Source organism: Mirounga angustirostris, unplaced genomic scaffold (assembly GCF_029215605.1).
Source record: "Mirounga angustirostris isolate CCGP_5_RB_7025 unplaced genomic scaffold, mMirAng1.0.hap1 SCAF_9, whole genome shotgun sequence".
Classification (NCBI taxonomy): Eukaryota; Metazoa; Chordata; class Mammalia; order Carnivora; family Phocidae; genus Mirounga; species Mirounga angustirostris.
Window position 1 is genome coordinate 108,757,360 of NW_026991717.1, and position 24,974 is coordinate 108,782,333.

Here is a 24,974-nt window from a genome sequence, read left to right on the forward strand (position 1 = left end):
GCCCAGCGATATAAGACATATTCTGACTCTACAGAATGACTGCTTCCCTAATAATCAAGAAAAAAGGCATTGATCAAACCTATTTGCTTGTGGCCATTTCCATATAATCTAATAAGCATTTTAAATAGAATTTTTTCTATGGAAATTTTCAAACATACAAAAATAGAATTATACCTATCTCCCAGCCTCAGTAGTTATCAACATATGGCCAATCTTGTATCATCTATTGCCCCCACACCCACCTCACTGGATTATTTTCTAGTGTATTTTAATCTTTTTTTTTTTAAGATTTTATTTATTTATTTGACAGAGACACAGTGAGAGAAGGAACACAAGCAGGGGGAGTGGGAGAGGGAGAAGCAGGCTTCCCGCCGAGCAGGGAGCCCAACGTGGGGCTCGATCCCAGGACCCCGGGATCATGACCTGAGCCGAAGGCAGATAGATGCTCAATGACTGAGCCACCCAGGAGCCCCTCTAGTGTATTTTAGATTATATCATTTCATCTATAAATGTCAGTATGTATATATAAAAGATAGGGACTCTTTTTAACGCAACCAAAATACACTCATCACACTTAAAAAATGAGCAATAGTTCCTTAATATCAATTTTGTGAGAAGTTTTTAATACTCTGTAATTTAGTTATGTACTTTCAGTCTAAGTTGCTCTTTTATTTACTTTCACTGTTTGTATCCTTCAGGTACTTTTAAACTTTTTCCTTTCACATTTAGCATACATTTTCCCCCATAGAGGTGTGATGAAACCAAAATGATGGTTTTTGCTTCGGATACCTTAGCTTGTGTTTTCTTAAAATCAAAATGAGAAACTTGAATAAATGGCTGTGTTATCTTCATCTTCACATCTGAAAAATGATTCAGGTGTATATTACTGAGTTTTGCTACATTAGAATGGAGAGCCATTTATACCTTTATTGTGATAGCAAAATCACGCACGTCCCAGTGTCTGATCAAAGTGATTCTTCTTTTCAAGTGCTTTTCTAAAGATATCTTGTCTGACTTTAATGCTTTTGTTTCACATAGGTCTGTAAATAACAGAAGATGGCAAAGCCCAGCCACAGCAGCTACGTCCTCCAGCAGCTGAACAACCAGAGGGAGTGGGGTTTTCTCTGTGACTGTTGCATTGCCATCGACGACATTTACTTTCAAGCGCACAAAGCCGTTCTGGCTGCCTGTAGCTCCTACTTTAGAATGTTTTTCATGAACCACCAGCACAGCACCGCACAGCTGAATCTCAGCAACATGAAAATCAGTGCCGAGTGTTTTGATCTCATTTTGCAGTTTATGTACTTAGGAAAGATTATGACTGCACCCTCCAGTTTTGAGCAGTTTAAAGTGGCGATGAACTACCTGCAGCTGTACAACGTTCCCGACTGCTTAGAAGACATTCAGGATGCAGACTGTTCTAGTTCAAAATGTTCATCTTCTGCTTCCAGCAAACAGAACAGCAAAATGATATTTGGGGTAAGAATGTATGAAGACACAGTGGCTAGAAATGGCAGTGAAGCCAACAGGTGGTGTGCAGAGCCAAGTTCAACAGTAAATACACCACACAATAGAGAGCCTGATGAAGAGTCTTTACAGTTAGGCAATTTTCCCGAACCACTATTTGATGTATGTAAAAAAAGTTCTGTGTCCAAATTATCAGCTCCAAAAGAACGCGTGTCACGGCGCTTTGGACGGAGTTTTACCTGTGATAGTTGTGGATTTGGCTTTAGCTGTGAAAAATTGTTAGATGAGCATGTACTAACCTGTACTAACAGACATTCGTACCAAAACACAAGATCCTATCACAGAATAGTGGATATTAGAGATGGAAAAGATGGTACTATCAAAGCCGAATTTGGTGAAAAGGAATCTTCTAAAGCGTTTTCCACACAGACAGACAAATACAGAGGAGACACCAGCCAGGCTGCTGATGATTCGACTTCAACCACCGGAAGCCGAAAAAGTAGCACAGTGGAGTCTGAACTAGCCAACGAGGAAAAAAGCAGAGCTGCTGAGAGGAAAAGAATCATTATCAAGATGGAGCCGGAAGATATTCCCACAGATGAACTGAAAGACTTTAACATTATTAAAGTGACTGATAAAGACTGTAATGAGTCCACTGACAATGACGAATTAGAAGATGAACCTGAAGAGCCATTTTATAGATACTATGTTGAAGAAGATATCGGTATTAAGAAAAGTGGTAGGAAAACTCTAAAACCTCGAATGTCGATAAATGCTGATGAAAGGGGTGGTTTAGAAAATATAAGGCCCCCTAACAATAGCAGTCCAGTACAGGAGGATCCCGAAAATGCATCCTGTGAGCTCTGCGGACTCACAATAACGGAGGAGGACCTGTCCTCTCATTACTTAGCCAAACACATCGAAAATATCTGTGCATGTGGGAAATGTGGACAGATCCTCGTTAAGGGGAGGCAGCTTCAGGAACATGCTCAAAGATGTGGGGAACCCCAGGATCTGACAATGAACGGGTTAGGAAATACGGAGGAGAAGATGGACATGGAAGAGAATCCTGACGAGCAGTCAGAAATAAGAGATATGTTTGTGGAAATGTTGGATGATTTTAGGGACAATCATTTCCAGATAAACAGTATCCAAAAAAAGCAGTTATTTAAACATTCTGCCTGTCCTTTTCGATGTCCTAATTGTGGCCAGCGTTTTGAAACTGAAAATCTAGTGGTTGAACATATGTCTAGCTGCCTAGACCAGGATGTGTTTAAGAGTGCCATCATGGAAGAAAATGAAAGAGATCACAGACGAAAGCATTTTTGTAATCTCTGTGGAAAAGGATTTTATCAGCGGTGTCACTTAAGAGAACACTATACTGTTCATACTAAGGAAAAACAGTTTGTTTGTCAGACATGTGGAAAGCAGTTTTTAAGAGAACGTCAGTTGCGACTGCACAATGATATGCACAAAGGCATGGCCAGGTATGTCTGTTCCATTTGTGATCAAGGAAACTTCAGAAAACATGACCATGTACGGCATATGATTTCTCATTTATCTGCTGGTGAGACTATATGCCAGGTCTGCTTTCAGATATTCCCAAATAATGAACAGTTGGAACAGCACATGGATGTTCATCTGTATACATGTGGAATATGTGGAGCAAAGTTTAATTTGAGGAAAGATATGAGATCACATTATAATGCCAAGCATTTGAAAAGAACATAAGTGATCTTCTACTGTACTAATGTTTAGTTGATAGCAGACAAAACACCAAAGCAAAGGATATGAGCTATTTAGAAATTGATCTTATAAGATGAATTGTTGGGAAAAAATTTCAAGGCCCTTTTACCTTTAATATTTTTGTTTAGGATCTTAAGTATCTACATTTTAGGTGTTATTAAATGTTTATCATTTTTGTTATTTCTTAATAGAATTCTTTGATTTTAGTTTGTTTTAGCTATGATTAAAATTACTTTTCAATGTAGACTACAAGTGGTTGTTACCTCTTCAATGACTATTAAACTTTAGTTTTTTTAATCATAAGGTGATGACTTTACTATTTCTATGTGGTTTTTTGTTTTTTTTTTTAAGGTTATCCTGTGAAATTTTAAATCCAACGTCATTGGCCATTCATGTTTATTTAAAAAACTTTTTTTAAGTAATTAGTTCTTTGAAACTATCGCATCTACTTTTAGCTTATTTTTTTTTTGTAAGTTGAACAGTGATTTAGCCACTGTTTATTCCCCCTTCTTATCAATGAAATTCATATTCTTAAATTGACATGCTTATTAGGCAGGTTAGGTGCATTGACTCTAAACTTGGAAGGTTGACATGGGCTCAAACTTGGCCTAAAAACATTGATGGACCTAAGGAAATTCCTATAAATGAATATTTCCTATAATTGATAAAATATTATCATTTAATAATCACATTTAAAACTTATATTAAGTGTAAAACCCAATGACTTTACCTCACTTGAGAAATTAGTGGGGACAAGTCATTTTGTTTTGTGATATGAAATTTAACTATGATAGTTAATTAAAAAGACATATCTTGTATTCATTTAAAATAATTTAAGATATTCTGATTTCTAAAGTGTGTTAGTTTATCAATTATTTTTGTTTATAAATAGACTTTAATAGCTCTCTAGGAATATGACATCTAAAGGAAAATGATTTTTCACCTTTAAAATTACATACTTTTGGAACTTTGAGTTTTGAGAAAGCTGCCATGTATATTGATAAATCAAATAAAATAAAGAAATCAATTACAAATCTGGTTGTTCTATAAAAGTAGAGTGTGGAAAAAAATGTCTTGTGTTTTATACTAAGATTTGGAGGAAATGTGTTGTGGCAAATTGCAGTTTTATCACCATGCTTTTACTTCTTCTTTTTTTTTTTCTGTAAAGGACTACAAAATTTGAGCACTATAAAATAATCACAGAGCATATAAGTGGAAATAGTGTATCACTTTTTCAAGTAGTATTGTTAGGTGTTGCTGACACAGGGTCTATATGAATTACATGTGAATTAATAAAACACTGGCAAAACTGACCCCACCAATAAACACATCTATTGAATAGAATGCCTTTTAATGTGAATTACTTGCATTGTAATACCCTTCTCATAATGCAAGGGATTTAAATAACATCCCTATTTAAAGTATAATTTTGTAATTATGAACAGTAACTTCACAACATTGCTCTTTTTGTTTACATTGGATTTTTAAGATACGCAAGTCATATTTTTCTATACAATTTGCATAAAAGAATACATTGCCAAGAGAATTGAGAGACATATTGACTAACAGATCTAGTTGAAAGAGAATAGAGCACAGTGTGAGCTCAGAGATTTGTGGGGATACACTGTGGTGTTAAGAAAAAATAGGAATAGTACAGGAGGCGTGTGGTATGAGAAAATAATGGGAAATGGAGATGGGGGAAATGCACTAAAAGATGAATGAGAAGTAAGGAGTTTTTTTAAAAAGCCACATAGCAGGGGCGCCTTGGTGGCTCAGTCGTTAAGCGTCTGCCTTCAGCTCAGGTCATGATCCCAGGGTCCTGGGATCGAGCCCCACGTCGGGCTCCCTGCTTGGCGGGAAGCCTGCTTCTCCCTCTCCCACTCGCCTTGCTTGTGTTCCCTCTCTCGCTGTGTCTCTCTCTGTCAAATAAATTAATTAAATATCTTAAAAAAAAAAAGCCACATAGCAGAAAAAGCAGGAAAAGTGATTCATCTTAGCCTTGGACACAGTAGTTTATCAAGGAATTCAATCTGAAATGACCTTAAATGAAATATGGTGTATACATTACTGATAGGAACCTGCTAAAAGTTCTGTAACAAACCCAGAGACCATCAGAGGCTTGTCTAAAGAGAGAAGATAAACTCACTCCAAATTTCTAAACTATTTATATAGTATCTTAGGTAGACATAATTTTTAGGGGGATCACTTTTTTCCATGACCCTCATGAAAATCTATTGCAATGGCTTCCCACCATTAAAGAATAGGGTTCTTTCTAAATACTACCATGCTGTAAAAAGGGTTATATGTTCATTAGGAAAAGGGGGGAGGGATAATTTAGTGTTCTGACAGTACTAACAGTCAACAATTAGCAAGCAAATATATAAACATTGAACATGATCTAACTTTACATAACTGAGACGTTTATGGTTTCACAAAGCACCACCTCACCATGCTGTCGTCTCCCAGTTTCATATTACACAGGACACCTTGTGTCGTGTTTTGGAACTAGCTATAGGGCAGCACAGGCTTCTGTAAGTGTCATGTACAGGTTTTCCTTATGAAGGCAGAGAGTACATTTAAAGGGTTCTTGCCTCTTAAGGGGAATGAAAAATGTCTGACACCGCTCTCCAACCCAGTTTCCTCCGACTTTCTTCCTCTGCTGGGGTTACAGAGCTGTACCTCCTTGCTATTGCTTCTTGCCCTCCATGCTGGGAAGGCAATGAATCAACATTGTGGAAGCTGCCTTCTCAATTTATGTAATTAGGCTCCAAATCCAAAAAATGAAAGGAAAATCTAGACAGATCGATGAGGAAGCTTATGTCTTACAGAATCTTGCTTAAAGGGCCTGTTAGTTCTCCAGCAAGAAATCCTGGAGAAATGGAGTCAGAGCCTAAACAAGCTTGTCACTAGTTAGAGTGCAACTCAGAGGTTTATAATTCTTTAGTAACAGGACTAAAAATCTCAGATTAATAAAGCACAACAGGGCGGCAGTGGAGTAGGACTCAGAAATTTGTCTTAATCTCTCCTATATTTTTAAAGTAAAAATATTCAGAGAAATGACTCATGCATAAAATGATACACGGCTAATGTTTAACGTATGAAGTTTGAATATGGACAAAACTTAGAAGAAAGTACGTAAGTATCCCAGGGGCTAGTTATAAAACTAAAAGAATTAAAATAAGGGCGCCTGGGTGGCTCAGATGGTTAAGTGTCTGCCTTCGGCTCAGGTCATGATCTCAGGGTCCTGGGATCGAGTCCTGCATCGGGTTCCCTGCTCAGTGCAGAGCCTGCTTCTCCCTTTCCCTCTGCCACTCCCTCTGCTTGTGCTCTTCTGTCTATCTCTCTGTCAAATAAATAAATAAAATCTTTAAAAAAAATAAAATAAAATAAATAAAAGAATTAAAATAAGGAGAGACTTGGCTAGGGCAGTCAGAGCATCAGTTAAAAGGAAAAACAATAGACTGAAATGAAAAATCATATTTAAGTACCGTAGTTGAGAACAAAAATGTAAAAGTTGAATTAAAAACATTTGGAATTGTCTAGGTGAGAGCAGAGATTTAAGTAATTTGATAGGTTAAAATAATATTGATACATTAAAATAATTACAGCTATAAAATGCCTAATAAAACAGTTGCTGTGAACATGCCAAGGATGTGCCTAAATACTAGAGATGATATACCAACTTTTATATTCTAAAAAACTGGGAAGAGAGACTGGTGGTGGTTGGCAGCTTTCTCCCTGGTTAAACAATACTTGTTCCTCTACACCCCTAGTTAAGGAACTTACATATTTAATAGATGCCTGGAAAATCCCCTCAAAGAACCAACTTAACAGTTAAAACTTGCCATCGTTAACAAAAAGGTAAACTAGTATCAATCATAAGAAAAAACCTGAATGTGTATGTACACATTGAAAATAAAGGAATTTGGTGTATTTCTTAATTTTTAATGGGTTTTATGAGTTAAAAATTTTTTTTTTCGCCATTAATCTACTTGATCAGTTCCTCATCTTTCCTCACCAGCCCCACCTCCTCTGTAACAAATGCTTCTAGAATGGTGATAAATGCCAGTGTTGTGCAGGCACCCTAACCTTAACAACACCTAGGATTCCAGGGTGCCAAAAAGCTCTGTGAGGACATAGCCTTGGGAAAGGCCCCCCCCATCTCCTTAATACTTGAGGTGTAGTGCACAGGGTGACAGGGTGCATGCCAGTGAACTGAAGCAAGTAGGGTTCTTTGGGGTGTTAAGAGCCTGAAGCTGCTGCCAGATTTGGACGCCTGTGATACGTCCATCCTAGAGCTCTCACTGAGTAAGCCTGGCATCCGTTTAGGTAGTGTTCTTTAGGCTCTGCTAAGTGCTTTACAATACACAATGTTAATTAAATCTCACAGCTGTATGAGGTAAGTATTATTCTAATTTTCCAGATGGGGCACTGAGGTTGAGAGAGACTGGAGTATTTTTCCCAAGATCACACACAAATTAAACACTAGAGCTGGAGTTTGAGCCTAGACCTCTTTGATTTCCGTGTGCCTGTACTTAAGCACTAAGCCACATACCTCACCTCCCAAGAGGTACAAAGAAGGGCCTTTTCAGCCTAGGAACACAGGTTATCAAGCTCCTATGAAACTCTGTGCTCCATGTTCATCATCTGTGGTCTGCTGTGCCTGGTAAGGTAGTGGGTACCTAATGAACATGGTGGATAATGTGAAAATATATCAGTTGGAAACAAAACTATCTATTTGAATGGGTCACTCAGAATGATGTTTTAGAAATAAATACTAAATATTGACATGGTTTAATTTTCCTTTATTTAAACTTAAACCTTTAGTGGTATTATCAGCCATTTTGGAGGGCCCATTGTTAAGTGCCCCCAAAAAAACCTTAGTTTGAATTCAACTTCTATATTTCTACCTCTGTGACTTTTTTCCCTTCTTGTTTTCCCTATTCCTGACCTTTATGTTTTAATCTCCAGCCAATCACCATTTTATTGATTATGAGACTGATGAGTTCAATCATTCAAATCATTTGAAAATATTCCCAAGAAAAACCAGGACCCCAGAATAACCAGTTTCCTCTCTTTGTCTTAATAGATGAAGAAATTGTCATTTCTTTGGGTAAAAAAAACAAAACAAAATCCCTAACTGCCATATTGTGATTGATTAAAGTTTATAATCTAAGTTTGTCTAAAAACAAAGGTTATTATTCTAGCTATTTATAACTCAATACCAAAAATATTTAGTGTTAACTTATAAAGACAGTCTTACTCAAAAGAAATGAAAGATAATTACAGGAAACAGCTGTTTATGCACCTTAACTTAGCAGCAAACATGAACATTTAATGCTTTAAGTGAAACAATCCCCCTCCCAATCTAATCTGATTTTAACTTTATGCATCTATTGCCTGATTTCTAAAACCTATGCAATAGGTTTTACTACTGCTATATTAAATTTACTACTTTACTACTTTAATGGTCTACTACTTTTAATGGTCTTTCTACCATCTGCCAAATGTTATTTTTTAAGTGAAAACAGAAAAATAAGGTAATGAAGACTCCACAGATGATGTCTATATAATCACTTAGGTGGCCCACTTTCATTGCCTCTGTCAAACTCAAGGACATATTACTTGGTAACATATGGGTAGAGTCTCCTACTAAAACCAGATGAAATTTAGCTACTTACAAATTTATCTGCTGACAAAAGGCAAAGATGCAAGGATTCAAAATGCAAGGACTTTTGTGTCTGAGTATTAGTAAATATGAATATTAACTAAATGACAATAGCAGCTGTGAACTCATGCTAATTTTGAACTAATTTACTTGTTTATATTCATATGCTTAGTTGACTTTAGCATTAAGAAGCTTAAGTCCTATTTATTTCCTTTTATTTAGGAGAACCAAATCATTGAGGTCCATTGGTAGTGACAGAATTGTTCATCCTTCCTATAAAAATCTACCACAGATCACTAGGGGGCAGAAGCCATTATAATTTCTCATTATCTTACTCATTTGCAGAAAAGATGGTGTGAAGATTACAATCCAGTACTTGGCTCCGAATTGAATGTATCAATATACTAATCACCATTTCAATAAGAAGGCACAGGAAACTCTAGGGCCAGGGGGATGACAAATATGTAAAAGACATTTCATTTCAGAATTAGGAATATTAACAATTTTATGTGAGAAAATTTGCATAACCCTCTGTACTTACCTATTTGAGAAAGGAATACAGTCAGGTAGACAGCCTATGAAGCCCCCAATTAAGCTTTATTTTGAAAGTTACTATGTTGTTTTTAGGATACTTAAACCAATTGCTTATACCAGTCAGAATCAGCCGAGCTCATTTTTAGATGACAGAAATATAATTCTGTCCAGATTATGAAAGTCATCTTTTCTTTCAAATACTTATGCATTCCCTGATGTGGGACAAAATATTTTAAAACACAATCACTTTGTTAAAAAAAAAAACTAGGGCAATGCGTTGTTGCAAAAAATGTAATTCTACCCAGAATCACTGGGGCAGTTTAGGAGAGTTATGAACTTAGGAACTGGAAGGAAAACTCCTCGGTGTGTGTATGTGTGTACTTCATTTTCATTTGCAGAGTGTACAACATTTAATATTTGAAGAAAACAATGTTAGCTCGATGGGTGAAGGCACTCAGTAAAAAGAACATGAACTTTTAAATTTGTTGGATCTATCTTTCAACCAGAGATTTACCATTAACAAGTTGAAATACATTGAGGGGCACCTGGCTGATTCAGTTGGTAGAGCATGTGGTGCTTGATCTTGGGCTCATGAGTTCAAGCCCCACCTTGGGTGTAGAGATTATTTACATAAGTAAACTTAAAAAAAAAGTTAAAGTACATTGTATGTAAAACTATTTGATTTGAAGGAAGACACTTCCTAACTGCTTCCTTCCTCCCTACTTTCCTCTACCTGGCTGACCTCCTATCTTTTCATATGGCATGTGTCCTACCCATTCTAGCTTAAATCATGCAAGAAAACAGAAAGTGCCCTTAAAGCTGAAGAATTATATTAGTAATAGGAATACCTTGTATTTGAAGGGTACGATGAGTTACATTAAGGAAGAAATTAAATAAATTTAAGTCCCAGGAACTATGCTTTCATTCCCATTCTTTGTTGTAGTAATGCTGTGCTGGCCTGGTGCCAAAAGCCATGAAATTCTGACCTAAGAATTATGTTGTATCTTGTAAAGCAGTCAACTTGTAATACTATTTTTCTTGAGAGTTTTGTCTTTTTCTGTGTGGCAGTGGTGAAATAGGGCCTTCTAAACCTCTGGAGAAGTGAGATCTGAATTTGGAGAGGACATGGGGAAGAATCAATCTTCAACAGATAATCTTTAAGTCCAGACCCAGGAATATCAGATCTGAAGTGACACCATCTTTTCTGTCTTCCTGACAAACCTCATCAATCCCAAAAGTTCCAGTTTCAAGGATCCAAGAAAACTCAGTAAAGATCACTTTGGAATCACTTTGCTGTGACAAAATTGATTCATAGTGACTCTCCTAGTATTTGTGGAAAATCTGCTCAAGAAAAGTAACTAAAATATTCATATGACATCAGTGGTTAAAGCTACACTAAGATGAAACTCTATATGCTAATTATCTTCCATGGTCCCTTCTAAAATAAAAGGGCTTACTAGGCTACTATAAATATATTATAAAAAGATAATAACATATCTGTGTAACACATATAATCCTAAACTTAAAATAATCTGAATCACAGTTTATATATTATGAAATGTAGTTAGACAATTAAAAAAATTATACCCCAAAATCTGTAGAGTATAAATAAAAAGATGTGGGTACAGAGAAAAAAAATGTGAGACCAATATTTTAACAAGATAATGTAGTTATTACTCATTGTAATGTAACATTTGCCCTTCCTCTTTTTCACTGTATATATCAGTCACAAACTTGATTATTAATATTAATGAAGTTCCCTTTTAAGACTGTTAACTTGAAGGAAAAACAGAAGTGGTTATTACTTCAATAGTGGTAGATTTTCATAAATCACAGACAACAAAAAGAATGTATCTTAAGACACATTATTTTCTTCTGAACTTAGCAATATAATCTAATAATGTAGAATGAGTTTCTGTTAAATATTTATTCTTGGTGTTAATGTATAATACCGTTATTTCTCAGCTTTCAAATTTCAAGATAAAACTCAACTGAGTATTGAGTGAAACAATGATTTCTGTGTTTTTAAAAACCTTTCCTTAGGAAATGAAATGTTTGATGAGATTTTAACCTGGCTTCAAATAATTTGTTTTATAAATATATGCTCATAAACACATTTCTTAACCATATGACTCTTATAGCCATATTATTTCCTTATTGTGAATATACTTGTAGTTTTACTTTTGGTTAACTGTCTATCCAATTCATTATTATTATTATTTTGTTTCTTATGCAGTATCATGTTATATATTTTCAGAAATGCTTATTTTGTTTTTATATCTATTTCTTCAAATGTTTAAATAAGGAGTTACACAAAGAAATCTAACTTAGAGTATACATAATAGTATATGCAGACGTAAAGTCATTTAAAATCTCTAGCTATAAAGTGGGATGATAACTTAAATATTCATTCTACTAATCAGACTAACAAAAAATTAGATAAAGTTAGTTAGAATGTGATAGTGGGTATAGGGGCCTGAAGGGAGAAGAGAAATCCACTAAAGACTTCAAATTCATATGAGTTCAACTGCTTCAAGAGAAGTAAGTTTAGAAAAGTGTTAGATTATAAAAAACAAAAACAAAATAAAAAACTATAGCTAATCTCTTGGGAACCATATAAAACGGCAGACTTCTAACAAGTAGGAAACAGACAAGATAAAAGATTACTGATAATTAAAGGTACCAGATCAATATAGCAGAGATTCAACAAATAATTTTTGACTGACTGGTAGAAGTAGATTCAGAAGAGGAATATGAATTGAATTTTGACTGTACTAAACTACAAATGTAATGAATTACAATAATTATACGTGATATAAATGCATTCTATAATGTGATTATTTTCTGTATATCAGTATAAAATGGAGTTACTGAGTTATATGGGAAATTTGTTACATTTTTTCAATGCATTGCTTTTACCTAATAAAATTTCCTCCTCTATGTTCAGAAGTCAAACTGTCTCTATATTACTTTTATTTATACTGTATTTTTTTCAACCTGGCTCTTTTATAAAATTATTTGTCTGAAAAGTTAATATCAACTCCTTCCATTCTCTAATACAAAAACAATAAAATATCTGATACAGCTAATTTTGGTGTTCCTGAGCAGCTTAAGAAGTATACAAAACAGGGGTACCTGGGTGGCTCAGCTAGTTAAGCATTCCACTCTTGATCTCAGCTCAGGTTTTGATTTCAGGGTTTTGAGTTCAAGTCCCATGTTGGGCTCCACACTGTGGTATGGAGCCTACTTAAAAATAAGAAAAAAAAATTTTTTTTTTTTACGTGCACAAAACAAATTAACTAAAATTCCTATTGCTAAATCCTGGTTTCTTCTATATGGAATGATTGAAAAAGTACTCTCTCATGGCAAACATAGATGGCAACAAATTAATTAGGTTTCCTCATAATATGAAAAGAAATAATTATTTATAAAAAATCCACTGACATAGTATTTCAGAGGGTTAATTTTCAAAATAACAATTTACTCAGAGAAATAACTTCCTTCTCAATATAATTCATTTTGTTTATTTTCAGGTTAAGAGTTTAATAAGTTGCCCCCCTCCAAAGTGATCAGCAAAGAGTATTCTCTTCATTTCAGTCCAGTCCCCAAAGATGATTGAGATAATTGCACAGAATTTAGTAAGTATTAACAATTACAACAATATTGGGTCAGACTATTCCATAAGAGTCTATCCTCGAAGTTAATGCTGTACAGAACTGAAGTAGGCACCATTAGTGTTATTTTCACAGATTCACTTCTCTTCTGGAAAAGCCTCTCTTCTAGGTTCAGGTCTTAGCCTTCCATACCAGGAAGTGTCCCACTGCAAGGCCACTGTTTGAAAATTTGAAAGCTGAGAAATAACGGTATTATACATTAACACCAAGAATAAATATTTAACAGAAACTCATTCTACATTATTAGATTATATTGCTAAGTTACAGTTTCACTGTAACTTTTAAAGACTGAGTTTTTCAAGACTAAAAGAAACAATGGTGAAATTTTTCCTATAGTGACAGGTGACTGGAGAAATATTTTGGAACAAATATAAGATGGCAGTATTTATAGAGATCTTAAATAACTACTTCAAATCCAGTTTGCTCATAGGCCCTCAAATTATAGGCTGCTACTTACTTCTCTTCAGGCCAACATTACTTCCTCAAAACAATCCACAACCTTTTCTGTTGTTGTTGTTGTTTTTTAAAGATTTTATTTATTCATTTGAGACACAGAGATACAGAGAGAGAGAGAGAAAGCATGAGCAGGGAGAGAGGCAGAGGGAGAGGGAGAGGCAGGCTCCTCGCTGAGCCAGGAGCCCGATGTGGGGCTCAATCCCAGAACCCTGGGATCATGACCTGAGCCGAAGGCAGACGCTTAACCATCTGAGCCACCCAGGCACCCCTGTTGTTTTGTTTTTAATCCACATCCTTTATAAAGAATGTGTCCAGGTAGGAATTGAGAGGATTGATTCCAGAAAATCCATAAATTTTTTCCCTGGTAATTCTGGAAAAACTTATTCTTAGTCTCTTTAGGGTAGGCCTGATTACCCAGGCACATACTTTTAGACCTCATCTTACTCATCTTTGTATCTCTAGTACAAGTATTTTCAGATGTGAGTTTGTTTCAACTTTTAGTCTCTGAAGTATTATTTAATACAGAAATATAAGAGATAGGCAGAGAATTTTCACCTTATACAGGAAAAAAATGAAATTATTAGTTCCAGTTGTTTGGTTAAATAATGTGCTTCAGACCACTTTTAATAAACATTGAGCTTATTAATCACTACTGTGTTTCAGGTACTTTTCTGGGTGCTGGGGATTAGAGGGTTTGACATATGTTAAAGCTCTTGTTTCTTCCAGACTGCGTAGAACTTTAGTCTTTGGATTTTTTTTTTTTTTTAAGATTTTATTTATTTATTTGACAGAGAGAGACAGCGAGAGAGGGAACACAAGCAGGGGGAGTGGGAGAGGGAGAAGCAGGCTTCCCGCCGAGCAGGGAGCCCGATGCGGGGCTTGATCCCAGGACCCTGGGATCATGACCTGAGCCGAAGGCAGATGCTTAATGACTGAGCCACCCAGGCACCCCTAGTCTTTGGATTTTAAAAATATTTTGAAACACCCTACTATTTATAATCTGCCAAAGAGATTTCCCTTGTTGAAAGTCAGTAGTAATTTCTATGTAAATATTAGATTAGCAAACTTTGTTTCAATTGTATGTTAATAGTCAAGCGTTAAAAATCATTGTAAAAGTACAAGAAAATTTAGAAAAATTACTGATAATCCTACCATCTAGAGATAATCAATTTTGACCCAGTTTTTGGATCCACTTTTAATATATGGAAGATTATCCTACATATAAAATAAGATACAAAAGTCTTATATCTTATTTTCCCACTTAATTATACCAGGAACTTTTCCTATGTCATTAAAAATTCGTGTACACAATGTTATGGCTACATAATAATTCATCATAGGAATGTATTATACTTTATGTTATCATTTTCTTATTGCCAGATATTTAAGCCATTTCCCTTTTATTATTGTTGTTATTATAAATAATATACCTGTATGTTCTATTATTTCCTTAGGATGAATCCCGCAAAGAGTAACAGTAAGTGGAGGGTATAATCATATTTAAGGTAAAGAAAAAGTATCATCACATTGCCCTCCAGAAAGACTGTACTAATTTATATTCCCACCAGTAGCATTTACCTATTTTGCTACACCATTGCTGGCATTGATGAATATTATTTGATCATAAATTCACTAATTTGATCATTTTTAATGGGCTATGTTTTAAATGAATTACGAGTCACAATCATCAAAAAGAACAAATTTTTAAAAAATATAAATAAGAAACAATATAAAAATTCCAAGAATGGTCAGTATATGACAGTGTTCTAGGGCTGCAGATGTTTATTTCATATAAAATTAAAATGCAAACACTGTCTTTTTGGGAAAAACTAAGATGCCATTTAAAGTATAAAACATATAGGGGCACCTGGCTGGTTCAGTAGATACAGCATGTGACTCTTGATCTCATGATCCTGAGTTCAAGCCCCATGTCGGGGGTAGAGTTTACTTTTAAATAAAGTATGAAACATCAATTTACTAGGTAAAAAGAGCAGATATATATGTAATGAAATATATATAATGAAATATATATAATGAAAATGCAGATAAAATTGCTATTGTGATTTCAGAAAGCAATGTTAAAGATGAATGTGGTGGTTAGACTGCAAGATTTATTTGTAATAACTATGCATTTAGTACATAGTTATTACACAAACCTCTCCCTTCTGAAGCTGTAATTTTTTATTTTTTTAAAGATTTTTTATTTATTTATTTGAGAGAGAGAGAGAGAGAGAGCACACGAGAGGGGGAGGGCCAGAGGGAGAAGCAGACTCCCCGCTGAGCAGGGAGCCCAATGCGGGACTCGATCCCGGGACTCCAGGATCATGACCTGAGCCGAAGGCAGTCGCTTAACCAACTGAGCCACCCAGGCGCCCTGAAGCTGTAATTTTAGTGTTTGTAAGAACTAGCATGTTTGCTTTTATGCAATCTTGCTTTGCTTGAAGTAATGCATGAGGGCTGTCTGAATACAGGAGATCTGATGAGTTTGTTTCTCACTGTTTTTCTGCTTTCACAGTTGTAGCTGAGACCCTGTCTCTAAATTACACTGTATCATCAGTTCTACAAAGAATTTGTATTGCTCTCCAGCCTGCTAATCCCTTTTCCTTTTTTAACTATATAAAAAGCAAAAATTTCCAAGAATAAAATCAAGAGATCTGTACTCACAATTTAAGACAACTTTAATAGGAACTTCTTGGTTTTATCTTTGTTTCCCTCATATTTTCTTTAAAAGGTTTCCTAGTCCAAATTTTTTTAACTTCTTTTTTTTTTAAGTCCTCCCCCCCACCCCTACCCCAGGCTCCTGAGTGGCTCAGATGGTTAAGTGTCTGCCTTCGGCTTGGGTCATGATCCCAGGCTCCTGGGAAGGAGCCCCAGCATTGGGCTCCCTGCTCTGGGCGGGAGCCTGCTTCTCCCTCTCCCTTTACTGCTCCTCCTGCTTGTGCTCTCTCGCGCTCTCTGTCAAATAAATAAATAAAATCTTAAAAAAATAAAGATTTTATTTATTTATTTGAGAGAGGGAGAGCATGGGGGGGGAGGGGCAGAGGGAAAGGGAGAGGGAGAAGCAGGCTTCCCAATGAGCCGGGAGCCAGGACCCAGGACCCAGGATCATGACCTGAGCCGAGGGCAGGCGCTTTACCGACTGAGCTACTCAGTGCCCCATCTTTAGCTTCTTTCATAGAAAAAGAGATGGGAATCGTGGTTAAAGCCAATACTATTTAACCAATGAGATTAACAAATTAATAGCAAATGTGTTTTTAAAAATTAGAAATGACAGACACAACTAGATAAAAGAAACTTAAATTATTCATTGATTTTACAGGATTCTTTCAACATTACTTCTTGGACACAGCTTGTGTGTTTCTTAGACAAAAACTTTTCTCCAGCACTGTCTCACACAAGTCTGACATGGGCCTTACATTATTATTAGCCTCCTTCACAAGATGGTTCCCCCCTCCCATAGCCTCAGGAAAAAATCATGACACCTAAAGCTCTCAGTCGTATCCTGTCCACCTGAAGTGTCCCTCTCCTCGTTGAGACACTAATCTGTACAGAACTGGTATTTGCCTCAGCACACACTGTTCTTACCCTTGCTCACGCTACAGTCCGCAGAAAGAATGCCTTTCCTCCCCTCTTCCCTGGACACTTCAGCGCCTGGCTCACGTGTGCCCTCGCTCCCAGGAAGCCTTCACCCCTGTCTGGATGTTCCCCTTCTTTGTGTCCCCACAGCACTTCTCTCAAATTACCTTTATCTTTTTTTTTTTTTTAAGATTTTATTTATTTATTTGACAGAGAGAGACACAGTGAGAGAGGGAACACAAGCAGGGGGAGTGGGAGAGAGAGACGCAGGCTCCCCGCTGAGCAGGGAGCCCGATGTGGGACTCGATCCCAGGACCCTGGGATCATGACCTGAGCCAAAGGCAGACACTTAGCGACTGAGCCACCCAGGCACCCATTTCAAATTACCTTTATCTTTTTATTAGAGTCTTAACCTCATAAAAACTGACCATTTTTTACGCTCACATAATAGGTACCTGTTAAAAGCTCGTTGAGTGAATGTCTCCAGCTTTCCCCCATAATGTGAAGTGTTATCGCTGTTTTTGTCACAGCAATTTTGTTGTCTTCCTGCAGGAGTCCAAATATAGGGGTTTGCTTCGACCTCCTCTCAGCTGGTGCCAGACAGGACTTCCAGACCTATTCTCATCGTCTTCTTAAACATACTAGGATGAGTTACGCTCCTTTTCATCTACCTACTCTGAGGGTTTCTGTCTTTAACGTAACTTCAGCATAGTTAAAGAAAACAATCTCTTCACTTGAGCTTAGTCATAAAACATGACTCGGTCATAAACACGAGCGCGTGAGCGCATGCTGGGGATGAGAGAATCGGGCCGGGCGTGAGCCTGGGTTATTTCACGGTGCTTCAACGAGCAGGTTTTGATTAATTTCTAGATTTTCCCGTGAAGAACTCAAAACGGGGAATAAAGCACTTGAAACGGAAAATAAGGAAAGCAGTGGAGAGAACAGGGAGACGAAATCGGGAAGCTTAAAATGGCATGACAAGCAGGGAAAATGGAGAGCGAGGTGGAGAAAGTTTAAACCCTGGGACGACGACTCGCAGTCGCTTCCCGGTCTCCACAGTTTTGCAGGCCGTCCGCGCGGCGCAGAAAAACCGCCGGCCTCTCTGGGCGCTCCCCCGGGCTCCTGTGGTCCCCACCCCACCAGGCGGTTTTTATCGAGCGCTCACACCCACAGAGACGCTGCAAAGCACGCGAAGTAAAATTCCAGGAGGCCGACGTCCCGTCCTAGGAACTTCAAAGTCACTTCTTTTTTGTCCCCGCCCGCGGTGGGGGGGGGGGAGCCGCCCTCACGCCCAGGCCACGCCAAATCCCAGTCCCTTCCGTTTGAAGGGTGCGGACGGAAGAAAAAAAGCTGGCTCTGGCCCTATTTCCTCGGCGCAGCCAACTCTGAAGGAACCGGCCCGCCCCTGCGTGCTAGGTTAGTTGGGACACTTGGCTTTGAACTGCATTTAAGGTCTTAGGAACTGAGCGAACCGCTCAGGTGGTTCCCCTCTCCGAGCTCCCCTCCCGCGTCTCCTCCCTGCACCACGCCCCAGCCTTCCCTTCCCCACCCACTTGGGAGTCCGCGCTGCTCATTGGTTGCGTGTCCTGCCAATCCAGGAGACGTTGCCGAATCCCGCCTTATGAGAAGCAAAGATCCTGCTAAAGCGTTTACACCTGGCGGGAGGGGCGCGAGCCTAACGCCGCTGAGCTGCAAGAGGAGCGCGAGGTTGGGCGGTCGGAGGCAGCCGGGGAGACTTGGGGGGACCCTCATTTGCATAACGTCCGCCCCGCGCGTCTGAGCACGGGCCGGGGTCCCGCCCCTCACCCAACTAGAAATCTGTTGGGCTACGGGCGGGTCACTCCGACCCAGGCAAGCCTGTGGCGGGCGGTCCTGGGAGCGGATTGGCTCCGGGAGTTTCCAGAAGGCGGCAGGGAGGCGGCTATAAGAGCCGGGAGCCGCGCAGGGGGAGCGGGAGCTCTTGTTTGCGCTCGCGGTGTCTGGTACGAGGCGACCGTTAGTTGACGCCGCAGATTTTCGGTCCTAGGTCCCAAGGCCTAACGTCGCTTGCCTTATCTTTAAGTCAGGATGTCTGCCCGCGGCCCGGCTATCGGCATCGACCTGGGCACCACCTACTCGTGCGTGGGGGTCTTCCAACATGGCAAGGTGGAGATAATCGCCAACGACCAGGGCAACCGCACCACCCCCAGCTACGTGGCCTTCACCGACACCGAGCGCCTCATCGGCGACGCCGCCAAGAACCAGGTGGCCATGAACCCCACCAACACCATCTTCGATGCCAAGAGGCTGATCGGACGGAAGTTCGAGGACGCCACAGTGCAGTCGGACATGAAACACTGGCCGTTCCGGGTGGTGAGCGAGGGAGGGAAGCCCAAGGTGCAGGTGGAGTACAAGGGAGAGATCAAGACCTTCTTCCCAGAGGAGATCTCCTCCATGGTCCTCACTAAGATGAAGGAGATCGCCGAAGCCTACCTGGGGGGCAAGGTGCAGAGCGCGGTCATCACGGTCCCGGCCTATTTCAATGACTCACAGCGCCAGGCCACCAAGGACGCGGGCACCATCACGGGCCTCAACGTGCTGCGCATCATCAACGAACCCACCGCGGCGGCCATTGCCTACGGCCTGGACAAGAAGGGCTGCGCCGGCGGCGAGAAGAATGTGCTCATCTTTGACCTGGGCGGCGGCACCTTCGACGTGTCCATCCTGACCATCGAGGACGGCATCTTTGAGGTGAAGTCCACGGCCGGGGACACCCACCTGGGCGGCGAGGACTTCGACAACCGCATGGTGAGCCACTTGGCGGAGGAGTTCAAGCGCAAGCACAAGAAGGACATTGGGCCCAACAAGCGCGCAGTGCGGCGACTGCGCACCGCCTGCGAACGAGCCAAGCGCACCTTGAGCTCGTCTACGCAGGCGAGCATCGAGATCGACTCGCTGTACGAGGGCGTAGACTTCTACACGTCCATCACCCGCGCCCGCTTCGAGGAGCTCAACGCTGACCTATTCCGCGGAACCCTGGAGCCGGTGGAGAAGGCGCTGCGTGACGCCAAGCTGGACAAGGGCCAGATCCAGGAGATCGTGCTGGTGGGCGGCTCCACCCGCATCCCCAAGATCCAGAAGCTGTTGCAGGATTTCTTCAATGGCAAGGAGCTGAACAAGAGCATCAACCCCGACGAGGCGGTGGCCTACGGAGCCGCGGTGCAGGCGGCCATCCTCATCGGGGACAAGTCAGAGAACGTGCAGGATCTGCTGCTGCTCGACGTGACCCCGTTGTCGCTGGGCATTGAGACGGCTGGCGGCGTCATGACCCCACTCATCAAGAGGAATACCACGATCCCTACCAAGCAGACGCAGACCTTCACCACCTACTCAGACAACCAGAGCAGCGTGCTGGTGCAGGTGTACGAGGGCGAACGGGCCATGACCAAGGACAATAACCTGCTGGGCAAGTTCGACCTGACCGGGATTCCCCCGGCGCCCCGCGGGGTCCCCCAGATCGAGGTCACCTTCGACATCGACGCCAATGGCATCCTCAACGTCACCGCCGCCGACAAGAGCACCGGTAAAGAAAACAAAATCACCATTACCAACGACAAGGGTCGTCTGAGCAAGGACGACATTGACCGGATGGTGCAGGAGGCAGAGCGGTACAAGTCGGAAGATGAGGCCAATCGCGACCGCGTCGCCGCCAAAAACGCGGTGGAGTCCTATACCTACAACATCAAGCAGACGGTGGAAGACGAGAAACTGAGGGGCAAGATTAGCGAGCAGGACAAAAGCAAGATCCTCGACAAGTGTCAGGAGGTGATCAACTGGCTCGACCGAAACCAAATGGCAGAGAAAGATGAGTATGAACACAAGCAGAAAGAGCTCGAAAGAGTGTGCAACCCCATCATCAGCAAACTCTACCAAGGCGGCCCTGGCGGCGGCGGCAGTTCTGGAGCCTCCGGGGGACCGACCATCGAGGAAGTGGACTAAGCTTGCACTCGAGTCAGCGTAAACCTCTTTTCCTTTCTCTCTCTCTCTTTTTCTTTTGTTTGTGTTTCTTTGAAATGCCTTTGTGCCAAGTATGAGATTTGTTGGAAGTCTTTCCCTGGGTGTATGCATAGGAAAGGAAGGGTGCAACATGCAACAACTTAGTTCAATTATAAAAGGTTAGTTCTGAAGTTTGATTTTTAAAACCATTATTTGAGGTTTCTCTTTAATGCGTTTTGGGTGTTTGCTGAATTGAGTATTTTTGAGTAGCTTAGTTTGTGCATGGAGGTTTGTTTGAGATGGGAAACCTGAAGTTTGCACACAAGTTCTGTGGAAGCTTGGAGACAATAAAATATATAGAAGCTTGAATTGTTTATTTTTATGTACTACTTTAAGACTAAAATGAACATTGCAGTAATGTTAAGGACAGGCACTTTTTTTTGCAAACAGATGCATAAATACAGATTTAAAGTAAAGCTGAAATTGATCTCAAAATCACCGTCTTGGGAGTTTTCAATTTTCCCTTCTCATAGTTTTACCCATGTTGGTCTTTAAGATATTAGTATGAGGTGAAATGTACCTAACTCAGTCTTGTCTAATTCTCAGATGAGATTCCTGCTTTGAATTGCCAACAACTTTTCAAGGGAGAAGATCTGGGTAAACTTGCCCCCTCCTTTCAATAAACCAGACAGGTTTGCCAGAGTACCCAAACTCCTAACACTTGGTTTAAGTGTTCAAGTGAAAATCCACCTGAATATTTCAGCAAGATGCAAGCTATATTCTGGGGTTAAGTATAAAATGATTCTTTCTCTAAACTGGGGCGGGAGTTGTCCTCTGATAATAGCCTGACACAGTATGAAACAAATTGCTTTTTGGGGCATGCGGGTGCCTGAAACAAGAGCCAGCAGGGCAAACTTTAAAGCCACTTAATATTAAGAGTCCAGTTTAGTCAAACTTGTTTTAACTTTAATTTTCTAGTGAAACATCTTAACTTCTGAGCTTATCCAAATTCCATTAAGGATAGGTTTTCAACAGTTAACAATTACTTGGGAGATGGAGATAATTTTTTTTCTGATTTGAGAATCATGCTTTTGCAATACTTGCCTTAAATCACTAGAATAGATTTTCTTTTTTTTCTTTTTACTTTTTTAATATTTGTTTTAAAAGTGATTTATTTTAGGGGGGAGGGGCAAATGGAGAGGCGAGGCAAACCCAAGAAGACTGTGCTAAGCAGAGCCCGTTGTGGGATTCGATCTCATCACCCTGAGATCAGACATGAACTGAAACCAAGGGTCAGCCACTTAACCAACTGCGCCAGACAGGCGCACCAGTTTCCTTTTCTAAAAGACAAAACTGCAAGATAGTCCTGTATTTTGTAATATACAACTTGTCCATTTTCCTGTGTATCTGATTTGAAATTGTTACAGATAAGAATATTGCAACCCTGAACCATGAGAGACTATGGACTCTGAGAAACAAACAGGGTTTTAGAGGGGAGGGGGGGGGGGGGATGGGTTAGACTGGTGATGGGTATTAAGGAGGGCACGTACTGCATGGAGCACTGGGTGTTATACGAAAACAATGGATCGTGGATCACCACATCAAAAACCAATGAGGTATTGTATGGTGACTAACATAACATAATAAAATTAAAAAAAAAAAAAAAGAATATTGCAACCCTTTGGGATCCACTGTCCTGGGCTTAAGCTTTAAAATCCACACCCTTAGGAGAAGGGGGTTCATATTTGTATTTTTTAGTGGAATGACATCTCTACTTTGTTCTGATTTATTCTCTTTAAGGGGAACTTAGGAGAAATTGAGTAAAGCTGATTGGAAAATGGCAGTTAGCCTGTTTTTACCACAGATAGACATTTCAATATCTCTTTTCAATGTAGCTTTACTTCATGTTCATAAGATAACAGTGCATTATAGATGCTATATTTTTAGTAGTGGACCCTTCTTTATCATGCAGAGAGATTAATTTTTGAAATAATACAAAAACTAGAGAACAAATTAGCCTAAAAATATTGAGCTTTGTAATGACCCTCTCACACAAGGGCTGACTCTTACATAAGTTTTTTATTTTTTAAGCAGAGTCATTTGGGTGGGTGGGAGTGAGAGAAAATGGCAGTTTTGAAATTGTTTCAAAACTTAAAAAAGTTTTAAGGTAACTGCTTTTTACACTCTGAAAAGCTGATGATAACTTTTTTCATTGCTTGTGCCACTTTGGTGGAAAGTTTTCAGCAAGGAGGCATTAAGGGTGTTTGACTACAGATAGCATCACATAAATACTTGACAAACTACCTTAGTATTAACAGAATCTGGTGAATACTAGCTTTAAAGTGATGTCTAACATGAATTTTTACCATGACAATGCTCATTCTAGTGACCTTTTATTAGTCCTTTATTTGTTGAAAGCGTTTATCCCTTGCTCTAACTTCAAAATGTAATGGAATCTTTCTGCAAGTGCAATTTGGTATTAGTATGATTCATTTTAGACCTTTGTTTAGAAGAGATTAGTTTCTAAAGTATCAGAAAAATGACCAGTGGTAGTCTCTTTGACTATCCTATGGCCTGGTCTTGGGTAACTTGCTATAACACGAATATCAATTTATGTAGATACTTCATTTTCTGTTATTCTGAAAAGTAATTTGTAAAACTCCTAGCCTTCTTGAGTGTTTTTAATTTAATTTTGTCTTCTCAAATTTATCTAGATCTGAATATTGTGAAGATAATGCCACCAAAGTAGCCATTCAGTGTTTCCAGGGTCAGTTGAAACTGGTAATCGGATAACTCCTAGGAACTCCTTAGCAGATGTTAGATCAGACATAGTCAAATGACAGTGGAAAAAGTACTTGATATTAGGATGAGGGTAAATTACAGTTTAAGGAATAATTAGCATCACTTGAACTTGAAAGTAGTGTTACACTAGGGACTAGTGGTCTGGACTAAAGCTAATGCAATACATATAGAATGCTAAGGGATTAAAAAGAACACTTCTCAGAATGGGCACTTAAATACTTACCTGAATGTCTAATATAGTTGTCCCTGTTTTGAGGCAATAAATCCTAAACACCTGTCAAAATAAGACCTAACAAAGTTTTTCATAGTATTTGAGATGCATGAAATTTCAAAACAAGCTTACTCTAAATTTTTTATGGTATTAGTTTGATGTGTATAGTGGTAATTCATTTAACATTTGTTCATGAGGAGATATTAATGCTGTTCACATCTTTAAACTTAGCATGAACAAAGGTTATTTAATGTGTCATCTGTACAATATGTCAAGGAGACTTAACGAGAATTTCTTTATCCTGTGCATTGAATGTAGTTTATAGAAGTTGTGCTGTGAGGCATGTTCCTCTTGCTTTTGAACACTGGAATTGAAGTTTTAAAGAATCTCAAATCCATACATCACAAGACAATTGCTAAGGCAATATATATGTTTAGGTTAAGGAACAACAGGCATATTTAATTGCTTCTGTATAATGTCTAAATAGAAATGAGTTTTGAAGGATTATCCTTAAGCATTACAATTAGATACAGAAAAATTGATACATTCCTTAAAAATTATAGATCTTTAGAGATAGCTCTTGGAATACTTAAGGGTATATGCAGTCCTGAAATTTAATAGGGTGATACTTAGTGTTGAAATGTCTTTACCTTAGAACAAATCAAGAAGCCATAGGGTCTTTCCTCTTTCAGTATAAGTTAGATGGAGAGTAGATGAATGGAGTTGATAATTCAAATACTGGCATTGCCATTTTCTTACATGTTAGTTTTTAAAGGTAGAATTATAATACTTTGAAAATCTGTTATGACTTTTTCATCGTATAAGCATACATTATATTCAGTTAATGTCTTGGGCCTAAAATCTG

General features: G+C 39.1%; 2 protein-coding genes and 1 non-coding gene across 6 annotated transcripts in view; 2 read left to right on the top strand and 1 right to left on the bottom strand.

Annotated features, from left to right (window-relative positions):
- ZBTB1 (zinc finger and BTB domain containing 1) overlaps positions 1-17,974 on the top strand; it is a 32,258-nt gene extending 14,284 nt beyond the window's left edge. The window contains exons 2-3 of one of the 3 annotated variants that reach the window (XM_064571163.1): positions 1,039-2,954; positions 17,674-17,974. In XM_064571163.1, the coding sequence (XP_064427233.1) occupies positions 1,057-2,954; positions 17,674-17,833 (2,058 nt within the window). In that variant the 5' untranslated portion in view covers positions 1,039-1,056 and the 3' untranslated portion in view covers positions 17,834-17,974. Of the gene's footprint in view, positions 1-1,038; positions 4,248-10,483; positions 12,308-17,673 lie in introns of those variants that run through there. The other 2 variants (XM_045901026.3, XM_045901024.3) reach the window with 2 other exon arrangements.
- On the bottom strand, positions 12,979-13,047 carry LOC123862782 (small nucleolar RNA SNORD2). Its single transcript, XR_006795450.1, has one exon. It is a non-coding gene; the product is annotated as a small nucleolar RNA SNORD2 (small nucleolar RNA).
- Positions 17,975-18,520: 546 nt separating the features above from the next.
- HSPA2 (heat shock protein family A (Hsp70) member 2) lies at positions 18,521-21,591 on the top strand. 2 transcript variants are annotated; one of them, XM_045901032.2, is made up of 2 exons: positions 18,521-18,537; positions 19,184-21,591. In XM_045901032.2, exon 2 carries the CDS (start codon positions 19,189-19,191, stop codon positions 21,097-21,099), a length of 1,911 nt encoding a protein of 636 aa, XP_045756988.1. In that variant the 5' UTR covers positions 18,521-18,537; positions 19,184-19,188; the 3' UTR covers positions 21,100-21,591. The 2 variants fall into 2 exon arrangements, with proteins under 2 accessions (XP_045756988.1, XP_064427234.1); XM_064571164.1 differs by lacking the exon at positions 18,521-18,537 and adding an exon at positions 18,811-18,828.
- The last annotated feature ends 3,383 nt before the right edge of the window (positions 21,592-24,974 follow it).

Excerpts from the sequence above, each read along its gene's own strand:
- HSPA2 (XM_045901032.2), top strand. The coding sequence starts at position 19,189 with ATGTCTGCCCGCGGCCCGGCTATCGGCATCGACCTGGGCACCACCTAC.